Genomic DNA, 23672 nt, shown 5'->3' on the forward strand with positions numbered 1-23672 from the left:
TTGATCAGTAGTAGTAGTACTGATTAGCTATGAATACAAGAATAACATTTGAACATTTATAAAGGGGGAAATCAAACAATTGGCAAAATTTGTGCGCACATGTGCGTGTGTGTGCTGGTATAATGGTCTGCTGTCCTGTGTGTGTGTGTGTGTGTGTGTGTGTGTGTGTGTGTGTGTGTGTGTGTGTGTGTGTGTGTGTGTGTGTACTGTACATACTGTTGTTGAAAAATACATTAATGATCATATTGTTGTAAATATCTATTGTTTCTGTACTAGGATGTCAGATAAACAAGTCTTATTCCAGGTAATTCTTAAGTAATTACTAAGACTAATTACTTATTTTCTCTCAGTGGTTTCAGTGTAACGTCTGCAGAAGTCACAAGGACATTCAAGCCTGTGTCTATACAGACAATGTGGTGAGTTCACATTGGAGCCCTTAAGCATCATTCAGTATGTTATGATGGTTAATATAACTGTTATACTGCACAGGGATGTTGCCACACCTCCAAAAGTGGTGGTGCAAAACCTTTGACTAAATCCACCTTTCATGTAATGCTAATAAATTATGTCTCCATAAATCTATTAATAAACATTTATCAGTGTTTTTGAACCTACACTTCATGGGGTTCAGCCTCAGAGAGCAAACTCTACTAGCTGTTCTCTGAATAACATCAGTTGGTTTTTGTATGCAGTTCATTTGGTCACCCAGTACTTTGAAAAGTGGTAGGTATGTGATAGGCCCCCCGTGATGCTTATTTAAGATCACTTGTGTTACTCTCACTTAAGTTACACACATATACAAAAGTCTGAACACGCCTAGGTCAAATGACCTTTTGATTTATTTTTTTTTTAATGAAAATAAATGAACAGAAAACACAGCTTTTATATGACATTTTTATACCCCATTATATGCATTGTATGTACATTGTATCACAACCCACACCATAAGTGTGTGTGTGTGTGTGTGTGTGTGTGTGTGTGTGTGTGTGTGTGTGTGTGTGTGTAAGGTCCGTGCTGCAGGCTCTGCATGGCTGCTGTGAGCGTGCAGTGCGAGGGGCTGTTATCCCAGGCTGTGGGCTGGACTGGGCGACTCACTACCGGCGACACGTAGAGTCTGACCGGCACTGCCTGAACGAGTGGACGGTCATGACCGGCCTTGAGTCTGTTCGCAAGCACAGCAAAGGCAACTCCACGGAGAGAGAGAGTGTGGAGAGAGAGATCAAAGCTCAGCTCAGGGAGATCATGAGGACTGAAGACCTAGAGAACATCACCTCCAAACAGGTAGACAGCGAGACACACTGAGAGAGCGAGATGTTTGCCGTTTACTCAGTGTCAACCGATCAGCTTTGCTGACTTCTGTTAGCTACATGATTAATTACATTTGGGTCAAGAGAGAAAAATGTATATTTATTTATTTATTTATTCAAAAATGCATCTCTTGAACCATTTCCATCAGCTAAAGTTAGTAGACTACCAATGTTGTTTTGATTGGTCTAAAGTGGTAAAATTTTGAATAGTAATACCAGCATCTAACCACACTTAATTTTCAGGTACTTGTAATTTTTATACTTTTTCAGAATCCTATTGGGATTATATTTTAAAACATTCACAAAATCAAGTCCCACATGACTTAAAGACTGAATGCAATGTGGTAAATTACATGATATCTGTATGGTTTGATTGATTTTAAAATGTTTTTCAGGTTTGTGCTCAGAGAACATATGGACGAAAGGAATTTTCAAAATTTCAGTTGCGGCCCTTAAGTAGGTTAAACATAATGGTAAAGAAACATGCACTTTGAGTCTTTGTTTGTGTTTGTGTAGGTTCGATCTGCTCTAGAGGAGAGGATAGGCATAGATATGAAGAACTACAAGGAGTACATTGACAATGAAATGATGGTCACCATGGCACAGATGGACAAACCATCCAAAATATTAGACTACCTTTATCTGGTAAGCAGCACACTCACACCTCCATACATAAGAAGTGAAGACACTAGAGTGCACTAGTGAAAATGAATGGTAGCCTGTGGAGCTTTTGGCTTTTGGTCCAGTAAATTCTCAGTACAGAATAGGAACTACTACTATATTCTACTATAATGCCTAAACTACCTAAAACCTTTTTGAATGAATAGATTAATGAGTAAATAAAGAAATACATACACTGATGAACCATAACATTTTAAAACCACCTCCTTGTTTCTACACTTATTCTTCATTTTATCAGCTTCACTGACCATATAGGAGCACCTTGTAGTTGTACAATTACAGACTGTAATGGTCCTCAATGGTCAGGACGCCCACAGAGCAGGTATTTGGGTGGTGGGTTATTCTCGGCACTGCAGGTGACACTGTGTGGTGTTAGTGTGTGTTGTGTTAGTGCGAGTGGATCAGACACAGCACTGCATTGTAGTTATTTTGGTTTTTAGACATTTTAGACATGAAATTTTGACATGGTCTTAAAAACAACTGGCACTTTCAAATTATTTCTTAATTTTATTGTTCCATTATCATTTCCCTGTACATAACAAAATAGAAAAGCTTGAAATGCACTAATGTTTCTATGTTAATTAAATATTTGGTACACATGCATCGTATAGAGATTAGGTTGAAAAATGCTGCAGTGTTCCTTTAACATTATTAGCCATCTGTCTCCATTTACTCCAGTTCATTGAGAACTCTCTCTGGCTCCCTGCATATGGCAGCCACTCTATTATAATGCAATGAATAAGATGTCTGTCTAGACTCTACTACTGTCCGCTCTGCTAATGCCTTTTTTTTTTTTTGCTTTTAATAAGGGCTCTGAATGGAATGCAGCTAACTTTGAGGAGCTTCAGAAAAACAAGTAGGCCAACGGTTTCTATATCTGCCAGCAAAACAGTGTGATTGAGTTCAGATTCTCTCTCTATATTATGTGGAGCTAAAAGGCTATGTATGCTTATACCTTTGCAGCGTGGGCTATATCCTAAACGTCACCATGGAGATCGATAACTTTTTCCCAGAATCCTTCACCTACATGAACATCAGAGTTTATGATGTTGAGGCAACAGACCTTCTGTCACACTGGAATAACACATACATGTTCATCAGTGAAGCAAGGTAACGTACACAGCGTGCACAAAATTATTAGAGTAGCTTCCTTTTAATAACACCTTTAATAAGTTCATCATTCTGAGATATTTTGCTGTATGTGATTGATAAACGCTCCTTTGATACACTCAAAGTTACAATACAGGTTAGAAGAGCCACAACAACAATTTACTTAAATCTGATACAGATTTGATTTTTTTCAGAATAAATTTGATTCACTTTCATATGTGCATCTAGTGATATGGGTCACTTACAGACATGGAAATGAGCAGAAAGATCTGAATTTGAAAGATCTGAAGTAATAATTTCTGTTTGTTTATTTATATGTGTTTGTTTGTTTGTTTATTGCCAGTTTGTCACGCAAAAGGCATGAATAAATAACAAACATGTATCGTCACTGTCTGTCTAAAGCTTTAACAATATAACATACTCTTTTAATGTAAGTCGATGGAACCAGACTTTCCACCAAGTAATTTTGGGCAATTTCTGTTGCTCCATTAATCATGAAATTTGCAAACAATATAAAGGACAATGAGTATTTTAAAATGATGTCCAATAAATAAAAAATAATAATAAAATATTTAGTATCTCAAAGTGAGTATACCCCACACATTTCTGCAAAAAAATTAGTATATCTTTTCATGGGACAAGACTATAAGAAATGAAACTTGGATATAACTTAAAATAGTCAGTGTACAGCTTGTATAGCAGTACAGCTTTACTGTGTTCTTCATCATGTCTTCATGATGACAGACACCTTGCGCTCCTCCTCCTTCTTGGGGATGCCCCACAGGTGCTCAATTGGGTTTAGGTCTGGAGACATACATCACCCTTCAGCAAGGCAGTTGTCATCTTGGAGGTGTGTTTGGGGTCGCTATCGTGTGGGGAAAACTGCCATGCGGGATCCCCTTTGGAAACTGCCAGTTTCCAAAGGGAGGGGATCATACTCTCTTTCAGAATGTCACAGTACATGCTGGAATTCATGTTTCCCTCAATGAACCACAGCTCCCCAGTGCTGGCAGCACTCATGCAGCTCCAGACCATGATGCTACCACCACCATGCTTGACTATAGGCAAGAGACAGTTGTCGTTGTACTTCTCACCAGGGCTCCACCATACATGCTGGACATCGTCTGAGCCAAACAAGTTCATCTTGGTCTTGTATGACCAAGTATGGCCACCATGCTATAGCTCAGTTTCAGGGTGTTGGGAATCATCTTATAGCCTAGGCCATCTTTGTGGAGAGCAACAATTCTATTTCTCACATCCTCAGAGAATTCTTTGCCATGAGGTGCTATGTTTAATATCCAGTGGCCAGTATGTGCGAATTGTACCCAAAACACCAAATTTAACAGCCCTACTCCCCATTCACGCCTGGAGCCTTCTAACTCAAGCAAGTCACATGACACCAAGGAGCGACAATGGCACAATTGGGCACAATTTGGACATGTTCACTGTGAGGTGTACTCACTTGTGTTGCCAGCTATTTAGACATTAATGGCTGTGTGTTGAGTTCTTTTCAGAGGACAGTAAATCTGCACTGCTATACAAGCTGTACACTGACTACTTTAAGTTACAACCCCAATTCCAATGAAGTTGGGACGTTGTGTAAAACATAAATAAAAACAGAATACGATGATTTGCAAATCCTTTTCAACCTATATTCAATTGAATACACTACAAAGACAAGATATTTAATGTTCAAACGGATAAACCTTATTGTTTTTTTGCAAATATTCACTCATTTTGAATTTGATGCCTGCAAAACATTCCAAAGAAGTTGGGACAGGGGCATGTTTATCACTGTGTTACATCACCTTTCCTTTTAACAACATTCAATAAGCGTTTGGGAACTGAGGACGCTAATTATTGAAGCTTTGTAGGTGGAATTCTTTCCCATTCTTGCTTGATGTACAACTTCAGTTGCTCAACAGTACGGGGTTTCCGTTGTCATATTTTGTGCTTCATAACACGCCACACATTTTCAATGGTATACAGGTCTGGACTGCAGGCAGGCCAGTCTAGTACCCGCACTCTTTTACTACGAAGCCACACTGTTGTAACACGTGCAGAATGGCTTGGCATTTTCTTGCTGAAATAAGCAAAGACGTCCCTGAAAAAGACGTTGCTTGGATGGCAGCATATGTTGCTCTAAAACCTGTATGTACCTTTCAGCATTAATGGTGCCTTCACAGATGTACAAGTTACCCCGGCCATGGGCACTAACACACCCCCATACCATCAGAGATGCTGGCTTTTGAACTTTGCGCTGATAACAATCTGGACTGTCCTTTTCCTCTTTGGCCCAAAGGACACGACGTCCATGATTTCCAAAAACAATTTGCAATGTGGACTCGTCAGACCACAGGACACTTTTCCACTTTGCGTCAGTCCATCTCAGATGAGCTCGGGCCCAGAGAAGCCTGCGGTGTTTCTGGGTGTTGTTGATATGTGGCTTTCGCTTTGCATGGCAGAGTTTTAACTTGCACTTGTAGATGGAGCGACGAACTCTGTTCACTGACAATGGTTTTCTGAAGTGTTCCTGAGCCCATGTGGTAATATCCGTTACAGAATGATGTCGGTTTTTAATGCAGTGCTACCTGAGGGATCGAAGGTCACGGGCATTAAATGTTGGTTTTCTGCCTTGCCGCTTACTTGCAGAGATTTCTCCAGATTCTCTGAATCTTTTGATGATATTATGGACTGTAGATGGTGAAATCCCTAAATTCCTTGCGATTGCATGTTGAGAAACGTTGTTCTTAAACTGTTGGACTATTTGCTCACACAGTTGTTCATAAAGTGGTGAACCTCGCCCCATCCTTGCTTGTGAACAACTGAGCCTTTCAGGGATGCTCCCTTTATACCCAATCATGACACTCACCTGTTTCCAATTAACCTGTTCACCTGTGGAATGTTCCAAACAGGTGTTTTTTGAGCATTCCTCAACTTTCCCAGTCTTTTGTTGCCCCTGTCCCAACTTCTGTGGAACGTGTTGCAGGCATCAAATTCAAAATGAGTGAATATTTGCAAAAAACAAAGTTTATCCATTTGAACATTAAATATCTTGTCTTTGTAGTGTATTCAATTGAATATAGGTTGAAAAGGATTTGCAAATCATCGTATTCTGTTTTTATTTGTTTTACACAACGTCCCAACTTCATTGGAATTGGGGTTGTATATTCAAGTTTCATTTCTATAGTGTTGTCCAATGAAAAGATATAATAAAATATTTGCAGAAATGTGAGGAGTGTACTCACTGTGTGTGTGTGTGTGTGTGTGTGTGTGTGTGTGTGTGTGTGTGTGTGTGTGTGTGTGTGTGTGTGTGTGTGTGTGTGTGTAAAAATCACATATTTACCTTGGCTCACTGTTCAACTTATGTTTAGGGAAGCACTCAGTGTAGCGGTTTTAACAAATTGAGTCATTGTCCTATCAAAGCTTATGATATGAGCGTAGCTGTATGTGTACAAAGGTCCATGTTTTGTGTCGATGATGCAGGAAGAACGGGCAGGCCGTATTAGTCCACTGTAAAATGGGAGTGTCTCGTTCCGCCTCCACTGTGATTGCGTTCCTGATGAAGCAGCAGGGCTGGTCTTTAGACTACGCCCTCAGCCACGTCCGAGAGCGCCGTCCTATTGTCCAGCCCAACGAAGGCTTCCTCAGACAGCTGCAGACGTACAGCGGGATTCTGAGCGCCAGGTTAGACACTTGAACCGCACAGCTACACACACACTGACATTTAGTCACATGCAAAATTTGAACACTCTGGTCAAATGATATGTGGTGTTTTCTAAGTGAAAGTAAGTTAACACCCTCTCCTCTACAGAGAACACGCTTCACATTTTGGTGCACAGTTACTGTACACTAACCAGCCAATCAGCCAATCACATGGCCGCAACTCAATGCATTTAGGCGTGTAGAAATGGTCAAGACAACTTGTTGAAGTGCAGACCGAGCATCAGAACAGGGAAGAAAGGTGATTTAAGTGACTTTGAATGTGCCATGGTTGTTGGTGCCAGACGGGCTGGTCTGAGTATTTCAGAAACTGCTGATCAACTGGGATTTTCATGCACAACCATCTCTAGGGTTCATAGAGAATGATCCGAAAAAGAGAAAATATCCAGTGAGCAGCAGTTGTGTGGACGAAAATGCCTTTTTGATGTGAGAGGTCAGAGGAGAATGAGCAGACTGGTTTGAGGTGATGGTGAAGGGATTTATTGATAAAATATATCTTTGAGTTATCATTTATAAAATGTTTGCAGCAGTTATTAATTTAGAAACCATTGTACCATGTAGAGTACAGAGTTATTGTAACTAAGGCCGGTAGGCTTAGTTAGGCCTGATTCTTTCAGGCGAGAGGTGTTCGTGCCAGGCACTGCTCGGAAAGTTTTGAGAGATAAGGAGGAGTGAAGACAGCACCCTGGGGAGGGACAATGAAAAAAAACATTTATAAAAATTGATGTAATGTGTTGAATCTTCACATTTTGGCTATCCGGAAGCCGTCTTGTCACCTGAAACTTAATAAAAGCCTTTTCCTTCAAGAGAACCAGCGGCTGAAGTTTGTTTTTCATCTTCATTCTTGCAAGAAAATATTTTAAACTTTTTGGCGGTATTGCTTTTTATACTTTGCAAGAACGTTTTTAATCTTTTGATTTAATAACCTTTTTATATTAGAAAACAGATCAAGACAAAATTAGAATATTAATTAAAAAGTTAATTAGTTATAACATATTACATCAGAAACCCAGGGTAGAGGCTGGACTGCTTTGGATCCCGACAATAGAAAGGCAACAGTAACTCAAAAAACCCAACCAAAATCTCAGAGGAATGTTTCTAGAACCTTGTTGAAGGTATGCCACAAAGAATTAAGGCAGTTCTGAAGGCAAAAGAGGGTCCAACCTTTTACTAGCAAGATGTACCTAATAAAGTGGCTGGTGAGTGTATATTTTCTGGTTTTAACATATTGGGGGTGGAATAAAATAAAACATGACTTAAGACACATTATATAACATAGTTAAGACACATTTTATATTGTATGGTTTTGTTTCCCCCCCCCCCCCAATATGTTAAATGCCATATTTAGGCGTGCTCTCTTTAGAGGATTGTTAACTTGGGTTTGCACACCTATATATATATTGTATATATATATATGGTGTACAGTTTGTTGATGGTAATAATTTTAACACTGACATTACAATGTTTAGCTTCTGTGAAGTGCAGTTAGAGGACTTTACAACAGTGTGTTATGTACATGTATGATGTCACTGAGCATGAATTAACCAGTCGGCACTTGGTAGCAGTAATGCTCATCGATCGGCATTCAGTAGTAGCAATAATGCCAGCCAATCAGCCAGTTGGCATCCAGTGACCGTAATGCTGAACAGTCAGCATTCAGTGTCAGTCAAACTACCGATCAGTGCACTCAGCAGCAGGAATCTCGGCATCCTAATGCACAAACTGTTTTGCTGTAGAAAAAAGGGAAACTTGCAGGCGAATTTAAAATTATTTTTATGTAATTTTTTTTTAATGTAATACTGCCTCCTGCTTTCTAAAATTTAAGAAAATTCCCACAGTGTTTGTCTGTGCTGAATGTTCTGCAGTAAACAGCGTCACAGTGCCCTCTGGAGGCGGAGGTCCAAATCAGAGACCCAGCAGACAGACTCCAAAAAACAAGACCGGGGTGCAGAGAGCGAGGGAGAGCAAGGAGATAATGAAGAGGAGGAGGACGAAGAGAGCCCAGAGGAGGAAGAGAGCTATGAGGATGAAGGAAAAGATGTAAAGGCGCATATTTATTTATGTGAATGTCAATTTTTCATTATTATTTTCATGTACATACTAATGTTATTCTGAATATCTTTAAAATAAGATTTTCTTTCTCTTTTTCTCTCTTTCTTTCTTTCTTTTAGGTGTTTGAGGAGCCAATACCTAACAGTATCCCTATTCCTGCAGTGGAAGAAACAGTTAATACTTTAAACCCTCTAATTAACATCCAGGAGGTTAGAATAATCTAAATTTTAGTCTTTTACATTTTGCTGCCAGATGTTTTATATACTACAGAATTCTGATTTTCTCTAACGGAGAGAGATTTTGTGCTGCTCATTGTGCCTCTAGATCATAGTAAACCTGCCCAGTCAGAAAAAGGGTCCTTGGCTGCTTTTTGAACAAGGCACAATTACAGGGCAGCAGAGATTATTTACCATAAATTGGACCTAAAGGCACAGCCTGTTTTTTCAGTGGTCATTTAAAAATGAAGCATGACTGTTTTTGCTACATAAAATACTATAAGTGGACCTCATGGGAGGGTAACGAGGGGGGAACCGAACATGTAAAAGATGGGTATCTTTGAATAGATACTTCCCACAGAATATCTCCCATTAACTTCTACATTCCCTCTGTCTTTCTCTCTCAGGTGTGTCCGAGTCCGAGTCCCAGCAGAAGCGGCAGGATGGACCTGTTTTCCCTCATGCAGTCCATCCAGCTGGATGACGATGAGAGATTGAGCGATAAAGAAGTATGTGAGCATTTAAATAATCTAAAAGTGGTGGAGATAAGTTGGACATATATTTATAATAATGTAATACTGAAACTGTAGTATAGTGACAATATTAATTTATATATTTGTCCCCTTGCCAAACCAAGACATGTTTGGAGTCTAAAGTTTATTTAAACAAGGACAAAATTCAGGCTTGAAGTTGACTGGTGCTGTATTAGCTATGCTAACATCCTTTAGTCCATATTTATAGAAAAAATGTGTTTACATGCAAGGATTTTTGCCAATCTGATTGAATACATTGCCATTTTAGATTAGGACTGAGGTGTTTGTGTGCTCACTCTACTCAGCAATTTGATGGAAATCTCAGTTTACATGCACACTACAAGTAATCTGATTGAAAATAATGTGCATGTGTAGAGAACACCTAGTGTAGATGTTACCATGACAACTAGCATCATGTGATTCCAGTCAGTGTGAGATGAGCAGCAATGACCAATGCTTGTGTTTTTATTACTTTAAAATGATGTCAGACTCAGTAAATCATACTTCACATGTACTTATCAAAGAAGGGTAAGAGGAAGATGTGTTCTGAGATACATAAGCTGGATGCCCGTTCCACCACCGTCTTTTAAAGTTCAAAGGCTAAACTTTGTCTTCTCTGCAGACCAGTTTCTGCTCCCACCATACTGACGTGAATGCACAAATGCAGAACATAGTTGAACTTTCTGATTGGGAATGTAATTAGATACAGGCATTTACATGGTTATTATTCTTCTATTCAACAGATTATTTACAGGATTACCCACCTCGCTTAATCTTATAGAATTCCGAATGGCCTCAATTGGACTAATCTATTCCGATTGAGGTGTATATTTTAGATTTAGGTGTAGAATTTATAACCTGTTGCCTCTCATCTTTGAAGAATGTAGATGCACTGCCTCTGTGCGAAAGGCCCACGGCACTTCACAGTAAGCCAGGTGTGTGATGCCGACCTCACGGCATCGCTGAGCCAGAGACTCCCTATGGCACAATACAGAGTGGGTGGAGCTCCTTCTTCAGAGCCCACTCTGAGTTTTAACATCTCCACCTTGTTGTTATGCAGGAATTTTGAAAAATCGGAGTGTACTTTTTGACGTAAGAGGAATTGGAAGGGTTATGTTGTGCTGGTTAAGAGGCTGATCATTCTCAGCTCTGCAGTGATGCTCATATGCTAGATGAATGTTGTGCTCGCTGTAAACTGGCTCTGAAAGGACTGTCCTGTTGAAACAGGGTGCTGGTGCCCAGAGACGATCGCCGGGACAGCGCAGACGGAGCCACAAACGACGAGCTTTAACTCACCAGCGAGCATACGTGGATGTTTCGCCTGACCCGAGCAGCCTGAACAGAAAACAAGACGAGACTCAGGAGCAGGTGGAACAAACAGGAGGAACAAACAGTGGTCAATGATACAGAGGGAAGGTAGGAAGAGCTAAAGAACAGAGACACTGAGTGAGAGAGAGAGGCAGAGAGCGAGGGAAAGAATACTCCTCATGATGCACACCAGTTTTATTTATCCTGCTCATCAGCTTGATTTTAATGATGTATTATGGAATAATGATGTTGTAATGTTTTTGAGGCTTTGAGTTCAGAATTTGCCACACACACACTGTACTGTGCAAAAGTCAGAGACTCCTCATTTATTTCTACTCAAAATGGCCATTAAATACAAATTAATAATATTTTAGTAGAAACGTAACAGAATATTACACACAACCTTATTATTACCCTTTAATAACATTACACTCACTTCAAAAGTTCAGTCTTAGAAGCTGGTTGATCATTTTCTGACATAATCTGAAGTCCAAACACATTCAGTAGTGTTGAGGTCTGGGGTGGTCAGTCCATTGTTCACCTTTGTTTGATGTGTCCATCTCCTTTTCTCAGCGAGGTTCTTCTTGACAGCTACACATCCTTTCAGGACGACTCATAGCACTGAGTTGTCTTCTCACAGTGGAAGTATGGACAGAAACCCCTGATGTTTTCAGATCTGAAGCAGCTTGACATTCTCCTCTGTCTCAAAGATGAAGGCTTCAGTGCTCTTTTAAATGATGGGGCAGTTTTGGTGTTTACCAGGTTTTCCTGGTGGTTTGAGTCTCATTTTCTCTGTAGCTGTAAATCAGATTTTGAACTCCAGTTTTGGAAACTCTTGTTTGTTTACTTTGACGAACTCCTTCCTTACTCAAATGAATTATCTGATATCTAATCTCCTCAGAAACATCTCCTGAAACATGAACTTGTACTTAAAGGCTATTTTGACTGCGGGTAAATAAATGAAAGGTGGTCTCTGTAGGTTAGTGCAATTCACGCACACTGAATGTGACTACATTGACAATACAAAACCACACACACACACACACACACACACACACACGCACACACACACACACAATTCAAAAACTTTACTCCTGAAAGCTGAGTTAGGAAGCATCTCTGAAGTCACTCTGTGCCTTTCTTCATGCGCACACAGCCTGAGCCATGCATTCACTCACACCTTGCTGATTTCAATGCAGTATTAGAGAATATTTAGTGAAAGGCATAACCTTGAGTGTTTTCTGGAGATAAAACCTCTCTGGCCCTGTATTACTACAAAAGTTGTTGTTGTTGTTGTTGTTGTTGTTGTTGTTGTTGTTGTTGTTGTTGTTATTATCATCATTATTATTATTATTATTATTATTATTATTATTATTATTATTATTATTTAGGGCTGACCCAAACAGCATTTTACAGCTTTCAAATACTCAAAACAATAAATATTTGAAGCCTTTTTGCCCTCAGAACATGCAGTTATATGCAAAAGGTCAAATTACATATTTCGTTGAGTTTCGAAATGACATCTTATACAGAGAACAAACTTAAAATATGACCTTTTTTCAGGAGCTTTTAAAGCATAATTTCTGTTTAAAACAAAACATATAGTGTGCTATAACATTTGCACAGGCAACATTTTTAGGTTTTATTTCTACAGTGTTAAATTCAGTAAATAAACAGTTACTGTGCATTAAAAATATGCAGAAGTATGTCTCTGTAGAGGGTGTAATCAATTATTTACACTTAAATCTATGACGAGACAGGAGTGAATATGTTCCAAATTCCAAAACACATAAGCCAGAGTTTTCCTGTATACAGCTGTATGCAGCAATTTGAGCACATCTGGTTGAATGACATGTAATTCTGAGTGTAAATAAGTTACACATCATGTATAGAGACACGCTGCACATTTTAATATACAATGATTATTTATTTATTTATTTTACTTATTGGGGTAAAAAAAAATTAATGTGGCCTGTTCAAAAGTTATGGCCCATTTTGTTTTATGTTTTTTTTTATTGTTAAACTCTGGAAATTGTGCACAAAAATTTGCAGATGTCATATTTCTCTACTTTTGTAGAGAACTTAAAATCACTAAACATGTAATTGACTGGGAGTGTTTTGTATATGACTGTAGATGCTTGCTATACTTTATTTTTCTATATATTGGCAATAACTGTTCTATTTAAAGCCTTTGCTGATGAAATTTATTTAAGGTTGCAATTTTTGTGGCGAAGCTTCTGAATACCGATTAGAGAAACAAGAGTATTACTGGGGCCAGCCCTAATAATAATAATAATAATTATTATTATTATTGTTGTTGTTATTATTATTATTATTATTATTATTATTATTATTATTATTATTATTATTATTATTATTATTATTATTATTATTATTTGTGTTTTGTTTTCCAGCAAATGTTTCAAAATCATGATGTACTGTGTTTTCCATAAATCCATAAATTCTATGCAATATGTCTGCTACACTCTTTATGTAAGAATTTTCCTTTTTTCTTCTCATTTACCTCTTTTCTGTGAATGTGAAGCTCTGCCACTTCTGGGATGATAACTACATGATTTTTTTTTTTTTTTTTTTCTTTTTGATTTGCATGTAATGTGATGTCATGTCATAAAAGTCCCTCAGATTCATCACTGATCACGTTTCACACAGGAAGTATTTGTACTACTGCACAGCGCATTACTGCAACGACTGTCCTGTCTCTGATCTCTTTGCGCACATTTTAAACCAGAGAACTTCAAGCTTGTAAATATGAGAGTTTAACCTTCTGTCCTGTTTGGGAGACGAGCCCTGAGATTAAGTCATTTGTAAATGAACATTTGTAAACGGTCCATTCAAACATGCCATAATTCAGATGTGACTTACTGAATGCTTTCTGTCCCACAGTCCTGCTGTCTCAGTGCCTTTGGTTTAGGAAGGTGGACCAAAATGACACATTTTTGCAGTTTTATTGTGTATATATAATGATTGTTTTTACCAGTTGCACATGTTTCAGTACCAGCCAAAAGTTTTCACCCACTTACAGAAGAGCTTTCATTTATTTTTACTATTTTCAAACATAAAAACAATAAAATAACATTCCAAGCTAAGGTAATACTATAAATGGCACCTTGATTATTTTTAAGTAACTTGTTATTGATATATTTTGGAAACAAATAAAAAGGTGCCTGATTAAAAATACTAATGTTTTTTTATAATACTTATCATTTTTATAAGTATGTAATAACTACATAATAATGATTGAATAAGCATTAATAAGCAAAAATTAATCATTTAAAACTCAAAATTAATTATTGATATAAAGTAGCTGAAATTCCCTTTTAAAATAAGTTCATCCTCTACAGAGAAGACGCTTTAAATATGACTTTTCTTCTGCCATTACTTTTGCACAAGCCAAATGTTTTATTTTTCCCCCTAATATGTTTAATTCAGCAAATAAACAGACATTGAGCTTTAAAGTGACAGTTTATCTCTGTAGACGATATATTAACAATGTCATTTGACTATAATTTTTGCATTTAAAACTTTTATTTTGGGATAATTTCAGCAATAGGAATCAACTATTTGCCTTGGAAGTAAATATGAAGCATAAACCTTTAAGATTCAAAAAAAACTTTTGGCTGGTACTGTATGTAACCCTATGTACTGAGTGTCTGAAGGTTTTTTTGTTTTTTTTTAATGATGATGATGATGATGATGAAAGTGCATTTATTGTTCATCCCGACTGTTTTGAGTAGCGGACAATGTGTGCATGCTGTATGTACTGTTGGCCTGCCTTTATGACCAAGCATGTCACTCGGGTATTTATTGTGTGTGTGTGTGTGTGTGTGTGTGTGTGTGTGTGTGTGTGTGTGTGTGTGTGTGTGTGTGTGTGTGAGACAGAAAGTATTTTTGGCAAAACAGTATTTCTGCTGTGTTCTGTAAAACATGCTGGTCAGAGAGTCCGGAGCAGAAAGAGGCTCCGTTTACACCTGGTCACTTTGTGTCTGGATTATATCCTGGTAGGATTTTAGCCACACGCATTTACACGTGGTAGTCATGCATTTCTGGATAAGCCAGGCATGCAATGTTTTTCAGACTGATTTGGTTGGACCTGACTGAATTTCATGATCAGGGCGAACTTCAGCTCCATTTGCCATCAGCATGAGGGCAGGAAGCAATGCCCGATTGCCCATCCAAGCTCAAATTGAGCAGTAAGACAATCAGATTGGATTTCTGACCAAGAAATTTTGGTCACTTGACTTAGTTTTAGTTTCTTGATATGAAGTCTAAACACCAAACACAAACACCACTCCTACACAGATAAATGGAATTGCTAAAGATAAATAAATAAATGATGATTTTAAATAGTCTTTAGAGAGTCTGTGGAGCACCTTGCGGTTTGTTTACAGGCTCAATCACAAGCAGCCCCTTCCTTCCTGTCTAGTGCATTATGTAAGTTTTGGCTTTTATGCCAAAGCCTTCAACTGTTTGTCTAGTATAGAACTGTGCACACATGGCACACACACAGTGTGAGTACCTGTGTTACGTCATGTCAGTCAGACTGTTTTTGTATGGAGTATATAAATCGCAGGCTTTGTCCATACATGATGGACGATTCAAATCTACAGTGTTGTCACCAAAAAACACGATTTTTAAAATCGCCTGACGTCTAAGGTCAGACTGAAATCCTGTTCAGCCTCTTTGGCTGTAGTTTTGCATAGCATTGTCTGTCCATGCTGCTGTTAAGCTTTTTTTTTTTTTTTTTCTCGTCTGGTCCCCAACCATATCTCCTCCTTAACTGTCTTCCTTACAGACACAGATCACGTGCCCAGGGACGTACCCCATAGGGATGAGTTTCGGTTATACCTGGTGGGTTTTTGGTTGTTCAGTGCGTCTTGGAGAGACAGATACATTTACGCTGCTATAACATGGCTCCAATGCGTCTCAGTCCACCTTCTGAAGTGGTTTGAGTGATCAGATCTGTTTTAAATCCCTTTTTGGTGCATTTACACTTACATTTTTATGAGGCTCAACCTTCTGCAGATATAATCCTGATACTCAAGACGCATGAAGTGACCAGGTATAAATGGTGTCAGGGACCTAAATCAAACCAAAGTAAACCCATGCAGTGTCTAATGTAACGGCACCTGGTCTTTCCTAAAAGAGAACAGAACGCTTTTTAAAGGTATGTATATGATAGGTCAGAATGAAAACAATGCCTGTTGGACTTTTCAGGTGCATTCCCAGATGTAAATAATGCAGAATTTGTGCCACATGTAATTGAGTTTAGTAAAAAGCCACATATCCCAATGCTGTTTTTATGATTGTCGTTGGTATCAGACCTTTCAGAGTGCACCTTTTAAAGATCACATACTGGTTTGCTGTTGCTTTTTTAATTCTACGTATCTTTCTTTTCTGGAAATGTATTATCTTTTCAGTTTTTGATCTGTTGACCTCTTGGCTGTACAAGCTAATAATAAATATATGAATGAATTAAAACGGTAAAGGCTGCAGTTAATGAGTGAATTGGTTATGGACAAACAGATTGCATGAAGCTGGATTAAAGGTAAGTTTTGTTTTATGACCAGGAAACACTCATTTTAGCCATAAAACAATGAGAATTTGTTTCACGCTTGAGATTTCCTAGTAAACGTGGTTCATATTTCTCAACTGTGAATTTACAGATGTGATGTAGAGAGTTTTATTCTCCTGGAAAGAAAGGATGGATGTTCTGTGTTTACTTGAATTTAATTCAACAGGTGGATGGAAACCTGGCCAATGTCTGTTAAGAATAAAACTGCGCTGTTGGATTTTTACTTCTTTTTTTTTGTGTGTGGTGTGTGCATGAATTACTGAGTGGATACTTGCAAGCAGGTATTACAGATTCCAAAGTGTGAGTGAGTAAAATGTAGATTTTAAGCATACTGCAAATTACACCCACAAACCAGGAAAGTGAAGGGGTAGTGGAGAGGTGGGGGATGTGTAATTACAGTAAAGATGAGGTCTGGTCACATAGATGTTTATTCAGAAGTCTAGGCAAGTTACAAAAGGGAAAAAAAAAAAAAAAAAAATTTAAATAAATTTGCGTCGCGGCTCACTGAGGATCACACCCCCCTCTTTCATGGCTGTCCAAAAGGTCTGGACCTGAAACAAAGAGCATTAGGTTTAGAATTAACAACCATTGGTCACTGTGTTTGCACACTGTGAAATTAGACCTCTGCATTTAACCCATCCATCCAGTGAAAGACCCACATACATGCACACTCGTGAACACACACACTAGGGGCAGTGAGCACACTTGCCTGGAGCAGTGGGCAGCCCTATCCACAGCACCCAGGGAGCAATTGGGGGTTAGATGCCTTGCTCAAGGGCACTTCAGTCATGGACTATCAGCCAACCAGCAACCTTCCAGTCACAGGGCTAGTTACCTAACCTCCAGCCCACGACTGCCTCAATCAATACATATTAAGTAGAGCTTAGTGTCATATAAATGATACCTTTAAAGAGACCATTATTTCAAAATTTCTGGATTATTAAACAGTTATTAAGTATGTCTTTCAGAGTTGTTTGGTGTGAAATTATCTGTTCTTGAGAGAACTGTTCACAGTGGTGGTGACAGGAACCAGACATCCACCTCTAGAAGTTCCCTCACAGAAAGATATTACATGACATGATTATGAATACACTGTCTGATGACTTTGACACTGTTCTAGCTGTGGACAACCCTGATTTAATCATGTCTCTAGAGTGCAGACTCACCGCCTCTGTGCGAAAGGCCCACGGTACTTCACGGTAAACCAGATGTGTGATGCCAGCCTCATGGCATCGCTGGGCCAGGACCTCCCCCACAGCACGGCAAGCAGATACGGAGCGAGTGGAGCTCAGCTCCTTCTTCAGTGCCCACTCCTGCGTCGAGCACGTGAGTACGGGCACGTTAGAATCACACGAGAAAACCTCAGCGGAGACGTGATGCTGCGAGCGCTGGAACACCAGCCTGAAGAGAGGGCGTCGAGTGGTCAGTTCATTCACAGGTTTACCGAACATTCTACAGTTCAAAGTGAGGACTGTCTAACAGAAAATGTGCCTTAATTCTCCCCCTATTATTCAGGTTTGACTTACAGGGCCCATATCCTTTAAGTTGTACAAATTTTTGTTGAATTAAATTTTTTCCCCCAGAAATCCACTGTCATAATCCATTTTTACATCATCATTATCCCTTACAATTAACGAGACTTATACATATGTAAACGAGTCCCAATCAACTGCTCTTTATTGTGCCTCCAAAGTAAAAAATAAAATACTCATAAACTTCAGTGCGAGTGGGCGGGGCTAAACAAGGGTAAAAAGTTTAGGCAATGACACCATAAAAACAAAAATATTTAGATTTAGTTTTCATAAATGGACTGTAACTGTTTTTTTTAAAACTTATACTATGTTTACATGTAGTTTTCCAAGACATGGCCTTTAATTAAAATCTGGATGCAGTTTGGATGAGTTGAGAGATGTTTTTGTGAATGTATTTACTGAAAAGATTTGGGTGACTATTCAGTTCTATTGTTTAGATTAAGATTAGATTAGATTAGATTGAGTGACCCTTATTAGTCCCACAACGGGGAAATTTCACCTCCGCATCCCATCCATGAAGTGAAACACCACACACACTCTAGTGAGCACACTTGCCCAGAGCGGTGGGCAGCCCAATCCGCAGCACCCGGAGAGCAATTTGGGGTTAGGTGTCTTGCTCAAGGACACCTCAGTCATGTGCTGTCGGCTCTAGGGATTGAACCGGCGACCTTCCGGTCATGAGGCTGCTTCCCTAACCTCCAGCCCACGACTGCCCCATGAATGCTGTTTGTTAGCAGCATTAACCTTGCAGCTACACACATACACTTTCTAAGCCACTTCTCCCTCAGGGTCGCGAGGGGTGCTGGAGCCTATCCCAGCGGTCATCGGGCAGAAGGCCCTTGCAGCTACAGTTCTCAACTAAAGAAGCAAAATTTGGACCCCAAACATGTACTGGCTGGGGTGAGTGAAAAACTGTACATTTTTGCTGAAGTGTTCCTTTATTACCAGATGTGGACCTACTTCACATAGCAGTATGACTACCTGTGGTAGTAGTGTTTTGTGGGCCAGACGGTGGCCCAGCCTCTGTCTTTCACAGCGAGGGCCATCTGTTCCAGATTTCTGGGGTTTCGGTTAACAAAAGTCTTACTGATGTCTTCATTATGGTTAATCTCAGGCTTATGCGCCGCCTGAGTCAAACTCCGAGCTGAGGAGAGAAACAGAAACAGACACAGAGACATCTCAGTGTTCCAGGTAGCTCTCAATGAATTATGATGAACAATCACATTTATGGATACACCCACACACATTTATGTAAATGTAAAGTCACAGACGATAGCTCATCTGCTGCTGCAGTTTGTGTTGGTCATCCTCTAGTCCTTCATGTGTTTTTGGTTGGTGGACTATTCTCAGTCCAGCAGTAACACTAAAGTGTTCAAAAACTCCAGGACGACCACCCAAATAATACCTCCTCTGAGGTGGTTCTAACCATTGAAGAACAGGGTAACAAAGTATGCAGAGATGCAGATGGACTACAGTCTGTAATTGTAGAACTATAAATTGCTTTTATATATATATATATATATATATATATATATATATGTATTAGAATGAGAGAGAGAGAGAGAGAGAGAGAGAGAGAGAGAGAGAGAGAGTGTATATAGTATCATAGTACAATAAACATTTAATGTTTATGACAGCTCTAAAGCATAACTTTTTAGAATATCTTACAAATGCATATTACATATTTTCAACACATTTGGATAAAAATTTGGATAACATCTGGATAAAAAGCATTGAGTAGTCTGTTATTCTAGTCTGCTACTATTCCAGTATCATAAAAGACACAGAAGATCTGAGTTAAATCTATTAAAACATCTACTTATTACAGACTATAAATAAGTATAGGTATTTTAATAAAAGCACGGATCCAGTCACTGCGGTAATGTGAGTCTCCTCTGTCCTCACCAGGTTGTTCTAATACAGTGTTTATAATGATGGTAATAAAAGTCCCCCGTGTCCTCACCTTCACTCCAGCCGCTCTGCAGGCGGACTCTCCGCAGCAGCGCAGCCACAAGCGTCATAATTCACTCCCCACAAACTGCTTTTAATAACTATTTAACAGTGACGCTAATATCATAAGCGGCTTCCGCGCCTCTACATTAAACTAAACTAAACTAAATTACACCAACGCACCACACAGCGCACGGCTCGCAGCCATGTTCACAGCTGCGTTACACTCAACCTGCCCGTGTGGCAGCGCTGCTTGTTTTACAGACGTTCCGCCTAGTCACGCTACACTGGCAAGAATGACATTGTTTTATATTTAAATTATGTAATTTATTCATGCCCAATGTCTAATATCAGTGTTATGCTCAATATGATTTTTCACGTTTTTTGTTAAATTTTACTTAATTTATTTACACATAATACGTTACTGAGTAGCAATGTTTTTCACACTCTGTCATCATGACCTAAATAAATAAATATAATATAATATAATATAATATAATATAATATAATATAATATAATATAATATAATATAATAATAATAATAAGAAGAAGAAGACCAGCAAGAGTCCAAAAAACAAAGCCCAAACACAGCCCAAATATGAGGACTGTCCGTAACGTCCCTCAGCTCTTTTCCTATTGGACAGTCGACAGTCGTGTTATCTGTCTAAACTGAGAAACCCTGCCTTGTAAAAGACCCCACATCTACAACACAAATATATACGTTTTATTCACTATCAAAAACCTGCAGTGAACCTACACGTGTCTTCTGAGTTTTTATGCTGATGATATTAAAACGCAGGGACAACAACAACAACATAATGCATCAGGCAATGCATTCATGTCATTTCTGTGAGGGAGCATTTAGAGATGGATGTCTGGTTCCTGTCACCGCCACTGTAAACGATTCTGACTCCAAGTTTCTCAAGAACAGAGGATTTCATACCAAACCACTCTGAACGACTCTGTGCACATCCTAACCATTTAATCATGCAGACATATCTGAGACATTTTGAAAACTCGGAGGAGTTCCCCTTTTATTTCAGTTACAACTCGAGCCAGAATTCGTCATTAAAACGATTTATCTCAGCTCGCACACTTCGCTGCTGAGCCGCTCCTTGTTTTCCAGCAGCGTGGGGTCATTTCTGGACGTTAACGCGGCTGGATGTTCTGCCCGGCTTGCCTTCGTAATTTTGCAGATGTGTTTGTGTTGCACTTTTAGCAGCAGAGTGGAGGTTGTGCTCGGAGATAAAACGCGCCGCTCTCCGGCCAAATGAGCTCACAAATCCCAGCTTTCAGCAGGAACGTGCAGCTCCATCTGAGCAGAAAAGCAGAAGAAAAGTCCAGCTGTCTACTTTTGCCCTCCTTTATGCAGATAAAGGGAAGTGAATTCTGGCCCACAGCTGTAGTATTTATAGAAAAACGTCTCAGCATAAACGGCAGAGTCTGAGAACCATGTTGAGAACCAACACGTGGGTTTTGTGTGTTCTGTTTTCACACATTTTGTGTCATGTTAAATGAAATATGTAAAAAATACATATATAAAAATATCGCAAAAGGTGTTGTGCATATACACTATATTCCCAAAGGTATTCGCCTTCACACGCATATGAACTTGAGTGACATCTCATTCTTAATCCATAGGGTTTAATATGTTAGCCCACCCTTTGCAGCTATAACAGTGTCAGCTCTTCTGGAAAGGCTTTCCCACAAGGTTTAGGAGTGTGTTTATGGGAATTTTTTACCATAAGTGCATTCGTAGGGTCAGACACTGATGGTGGACGAGAAGGCCTGGCTTGGAGAAGGTCTCTGCTCTAATTCATCCCAAAGGTGTTCTATCAGGTTGAGATGCAGGCCACACCAAACTCGCTCATCCATGTCTTTATGAGCCTTGCTTTGTGCACTGGTGCGCAGTCAAGTTGGAACAGGAGTTTTGGCCATCCCCAAACTGTTCCCACAAAGTTGGGAGCACAAAATTGTCCAAAATCTCTTGGTCTGCTGAAGCATTAAGAGTTCCTTTCACTGGAACTCTATCTTGTAAAAAACAACCCCACACCATAATCCTCCCTCCACCAAACTTTACACTTGGCACAATGCAGTTAGTCAAGAAATGTCCTCCTGGCAACCGCCAAATCCAGACTCATCGATCGGATTGACAGATGGAGAAGATTCGTCACTCCAGAGAACACGTCTCCACTGCTCTGCAGAGCAGTGCTGGTGCTTTACACCACTGCATTCGACGCTTTGCATTGCGCTTGGTGACGTAGGGCTTGGATGCAGCTGCTTGGCCATGAAAACTCATTCCATGAAACTTTCTACGCTGTTCTTGAGCTAATCTGAAGGCCAAATGAAGTTTGGAGATTTGTAGCGATTGACTCTGCAGAAAGTTGGCGACCTTAGCGCACTATGTGCCTCAGCATCTGCTGAACCTGCTCTGTCATTTTATGTGGCCAACCGCTTCGTGGCTGAGTCGCTGTCATTCCTAATCGCTTCCCCTTTGTTATAATACCGCTGACAGCTGACTGTGGAATATTTAGTAGTGAGGAAAATTCATGACAGGACTTGTTGCACAGGTGACATCCAATCACGGTACCACACTGGAATTCACTGAGCTCCTGAGAGCGACCCATTCTTTCACTAATGTTTGTAGAAGCAGTCTGCAGGCCTATGTGCTTGGCTTTATACACCTGTGGCCATGGAAGTGATTGGAACACCTGACTTCAATTATTTGGATGGGTGAGTGAATACTTTTGGAAATATAGTGTATGTGACGTTATATCCTTATGGGGCTTTGTGGTCTGCCAAGAGGATACAAACAATGAAGTGTGTGTTTATTTTAAAAGAAAATAACAATATGAATTTCACAAGTCATAGAAATGTGTTTTTTCTCTTATTAGGACAAAGACAGATAGATAGATAGATAGATAGATAGATAGATAGATAGATAGATAGATAGATAGATAGATAGATAGATAGAATAATGTCAAGGGAAGTCTAGTGTTCAGTGAAAATGAATACAGAGAAGAAAAAGAGGAGAAAGAGTGAAAGAGGAGGAGAGAGATAGAGGGGGCGTAGACAGACAAAATCAAAACAAGAGAAAGTTGAGGCAGAAAAGTGAGTGAGCATATGAGGAAAAGAGAAAGAGAGGTAGAGAATGAGTGATGGACTGAGGAGGGAGAGAGAGATGTGGGCGAAGCTGCAGAGTGCCAGTGGTTCTGGTGTTGTGGTGGAGTGTTCCGGAATGTCAGAGATGTGTTGCTATGCAACAGTGATTCCAGGACGGTTGCCGAGACACCAGGAGAGGATGTAGACGATGACGGGGGCGAAAAAAAAAAAAAAAGAACATGCAGCCCAGACGCCCACCGCACACACCTCAGCCTCAAATTAAAATGTCAAGATTTCTCAGAATGAAACAACACACACACACACACACACACACACACACACACACACACACACACACACACACACACACACACACAGCCGACTGTTCATAAAGAGACAGACCCACTTCAACACTGTCTCTCTCACTCTCTCTCTCTCTGTCTCTTTCTTTTTCTCAATCTCTCTTTCTCTGTTTCTATCTCTCTCTGTCTGCCTCTCTCTCTCTTTCTCTCTCACACACACACACACACACACACACACACACACACACACACACACACACACA

At 39.5% G+C, this 23672-nt stretch overlaps 2 protein-coding genes across 2 annotated transcripts in view; one reads left to right on the forward strand and one right to left on the reverse strand.

Annotated features, from left to right (window-relative positions):
* The window catches only part of si:ch211-203d1.3 (protein phosphatase Slingshot homolog 3), a 29502-nt gene extending 18042 nt beyond the window's left edge, over positions 1-11460 (forward strand). The window contains exons 7-16 of the mRNA XM_017693291.2: positions 351-416; positions 1008-1281; positions 1824-1952; positions 2798-2844; positions 2952-3098; positions 6585-6785; positions 8687-8861; positions 8993-9082; positions 9496-9597; positions 10849-11460. Of these exons, the coding sequence (XP_017548780.1) occupies positions 351-416; positions 1008-1281; positions 1824-1952; positions 2798-2844; positions 2952-3098; positions 6585-6785; positions 8687-8861; positions 8993-9082; positions 9496-9597; positions 10849-11025 (1408 nt within the window). The 3' untranslated portion in view covers positions 11026-11460. The remainder of the gene's footprint in view (positions 1-350; positions 417-1007; positions 1282-1823; positions 1953-2797; positions 2845-2951; positions 3099-6584; positions 6786-8686; positions 8862-8992; positions 9083-9495; positions 9598-10848) is intronic.
* A 5472-nt stretch (positions 11461-16932) lies between these two features.
* Positions 16933-20240, reverse strand: mrpl18 (mitochondrial ribosomal protein L18). Its single transcript, XM_017693290.2, has 4 exons — positions 20018-20240; positions 19036-19198; positions 17689-17923; positions 16933-17073 (listed from the first exon to the last, which is right to left on the reverse strand). Exons 1-4 carry the CDS (start codon positions 20073-20075, stop codon positions 17002-17004), a joined length of 528 nt encoding a protein of 175 aa, XP_017548779.1. The 5' UTR covers positions 20076-20240; the 3' UTR covers positions 16933-17001.
* Positions 20241-23672: the final 3432 nt, after the last annotated feature.

The sequence above is a fragment of the Pygocentrus nattereri genome, chromosome 8, assembly GCF_015220715.1.
Source record: "Pygocentrus nattereri isolate fPygNat1 chromosome 8, fPygNat1.pri, whole genome shotgun sequence".
NCBI lineage: Eukaryota > Metazoa > Chordata > Actinopteri > Characiformes > Serrasalmidae > Pygocentrus > Pygocentrus nattereri.

Excerpts from the sequence above, each read along its gene's own strand:
- mrpl18 (XM_017693290.2), bottom strand. The coding sequence starts at position 20,075 with ATGACGCTTGTGGCTGCGCTGCTGCGGAGAGTCCGCCTGCAGAGCGGC. Across the intron at positions 17,924-19,035 it reads ACAAAACACTACTACCACAG|GCTGGTGTTCCAGCGCTCGC; the intron begins GTAGTCATACTG and ends CCCTCTCTTCAG. Across the intron at positions 17,074-17,688 it reads GGGCCTTTCGCACAGAGGCG|GTCCAGACCTTTTGGACAGC; the intron begins GTGAGTCTGCAC and ends TCTTTGTTTCAG.